This window comes from Sphaeroforma arctica (genome assembly GCF_001186125.1).
Source record: "Sphaeroforma arctica JP610 unplaced genomic scaffold supercont1.2633, whole genome shotgun sequence".
NCBI lineage: Eukaryota > Ichthyosporea > Ichthyophonida > Sphaeroforma > Sphaeroforma arctica.
In genome coordinates this window covers 3,627-5,458 of record NW_014037925.1, presented here as the reverse complement: position 1 = coordinate 5,458, position 1,832 = coordinate 3,627, and the positions used below count along the sequence as shown (strand labels likewise).

Below are 1,832 nucleotides of genomic sequence, written 5' to 3'. Positions count from 1 at the left end.
GGATCGGACCCCTTCACATCACCGCTGGCCTGGATACTGGCCGGGCCCTGTCCGTTCTGAGCGGGATCTGAGGCCGACTGAACTCCAGTGTTGTCTGTATCTGTCGTTGCTTGGCGTCGACGACGACGACGAGTGGCACTGGCCATATCAGTCTCATAGGATACGTCAACTAGTAAGCGGAGATCAAAGCCGGCACTATTGCCCAACCCAGGATTTGCAAACAACGCGTGTAAATCTTGATGGATCATATACTGGACTAGGAAGGTTTGATCTGCGGCACATAGACCTAATTCGTTGCATGTGAGTCCTGCTTCATAGACAACAGGGTCAGCACGTGTGCTAGTATAGTCAGTACCAGGAGTCAATGTTCCTGTGATCTGAGGGTAACTCTCGCCTAGGGTACCTGATGTATCAGCAGTTGTGTCGCTCCAGGCTCCCGGACCGGCGCTCTCTCGCACTTGACTTTGCACTATAGTAACCTTGGTCACATCCAGACCACTGAAGTCCACACGAGCGTACGCGAACTCTCCATATTCCAAAGCAGAAATTGGTGTGTCCCCAGCGGGTTTCGTCGTTTCTACACTGGTTATGGGATCAGTTACGGTCCACGTGGGTGCACCTCGCAGACGATTCTCAGGATCTACGAAAATGAATCTGTCGACCGTTACTGCGTTCTCGATGGTTACCAGGTCCGCATTGTCAGCACAGAAGTTGTCAGAAGCCAGCGTGAACTCAATGGTAGTATCTCTGTTTTGCTGATTAATCGGACAATCTGTCTCTGCCAATGTCTTGTAGCAATCGATTACTACGTCTGAGATAGTATATGTACCGTCCAATGTACACTGGCCATGCACGAGCTGGATATAGGCATCCTTTCTGCACCCGTTGTTATTTTTATCATAATCACCTGCTAGACAGTCTGGCATGTCAATGAAGGCCCCATTCGTTGCACCGCACGTTCCTGCGCCTGCATCCTCAGTGCACAGAAACGCTGTGTTGGATGTGCCCGCATTTGCAAGTACAGGATCCATGGTGAGAACGGAGTATGGGGTGCTAAGAGCATACGAGAGAGTTAAGTAGGAAGCTGAAGCTCCTGTGTTGATTGCCTGAGCTGTAAGGGCAGTATCGATTGCAAATGGCGAATACACTTTGACCTCGGCTGTTGTGGCGGCAACCCTGCTCAAAACAAGAATGCTTGTCGGGATGGTCACCATACCACTACGAGCTACTGTGTCCCCACCAACGTCTGTGGGTTCGGTGTATTCGAAAACGATATTCGACGAATAGTCTGCATAGCGCACGTCCATTTCATCGACATCATCAGACAGGGCGTAATCAAACCCGCAATCAGCTCGAAGCGAGGTAATTTTCATCTCGAACACCATGCGATCGGTGCATCCGGAGTCTACACTAGTTTGGGTGAATATCTCCAAGTTCGCGCCTAGAGTACAGGTACCCACGCTGAAGGATGTGAATTCACGATTGAGACCAGCCGGCCAATTGACAGTCCATTGAACACTTTCGTCATTAACGAGAGTGTTCAGAGTGGTGTGGTCTTGAGTTAGAGTGACATCATTTGGATTATCAACCGAGCCCGTGATATCAGCACAGCCATCATAGACCTCCGACGCTACTTGCGTAAAGCAAGTTGCATCACTGTAAAGCGAATCGCAGAGACATTTTTCACCAGCATTGGTGTTTAGTGTCAGCGAAGCACCTGCTTCAGTACATGCTGCTGATGTAGTGCCTATTAGAGCCACTCCAACTACTATGAGAGTTGGCAAGTAGTTCATGGTTTACGTTATACTTGTATTAAAATGTACAATTGTTTT

At 49.2% G+C, this 1,832-nt stretch overlaps 1 protein-coding gene across 1 annotated transcript; it reads right to left on the bottom strand.

Annotated features, from left to right (window-relative positions):
• Nucleotides 1–9: 9 nt before the first annotated feature.
• SARC_12832 (hypothetical protein) lies at nucleotides 10–1,798 on the bottom strand (the record flags this gene model as incomplete). The annotated part of the gene is made up of 1 exon (XM_014293054.1): nucleotides 10–1,798. A coding segment is annotated over exon 1 (1,784 nt), but the record flags the coding sequence as incomplete, so codon positions are not given.
• Nucleotides 1,799–1,832: the final 34 nt, after the last annotated feature.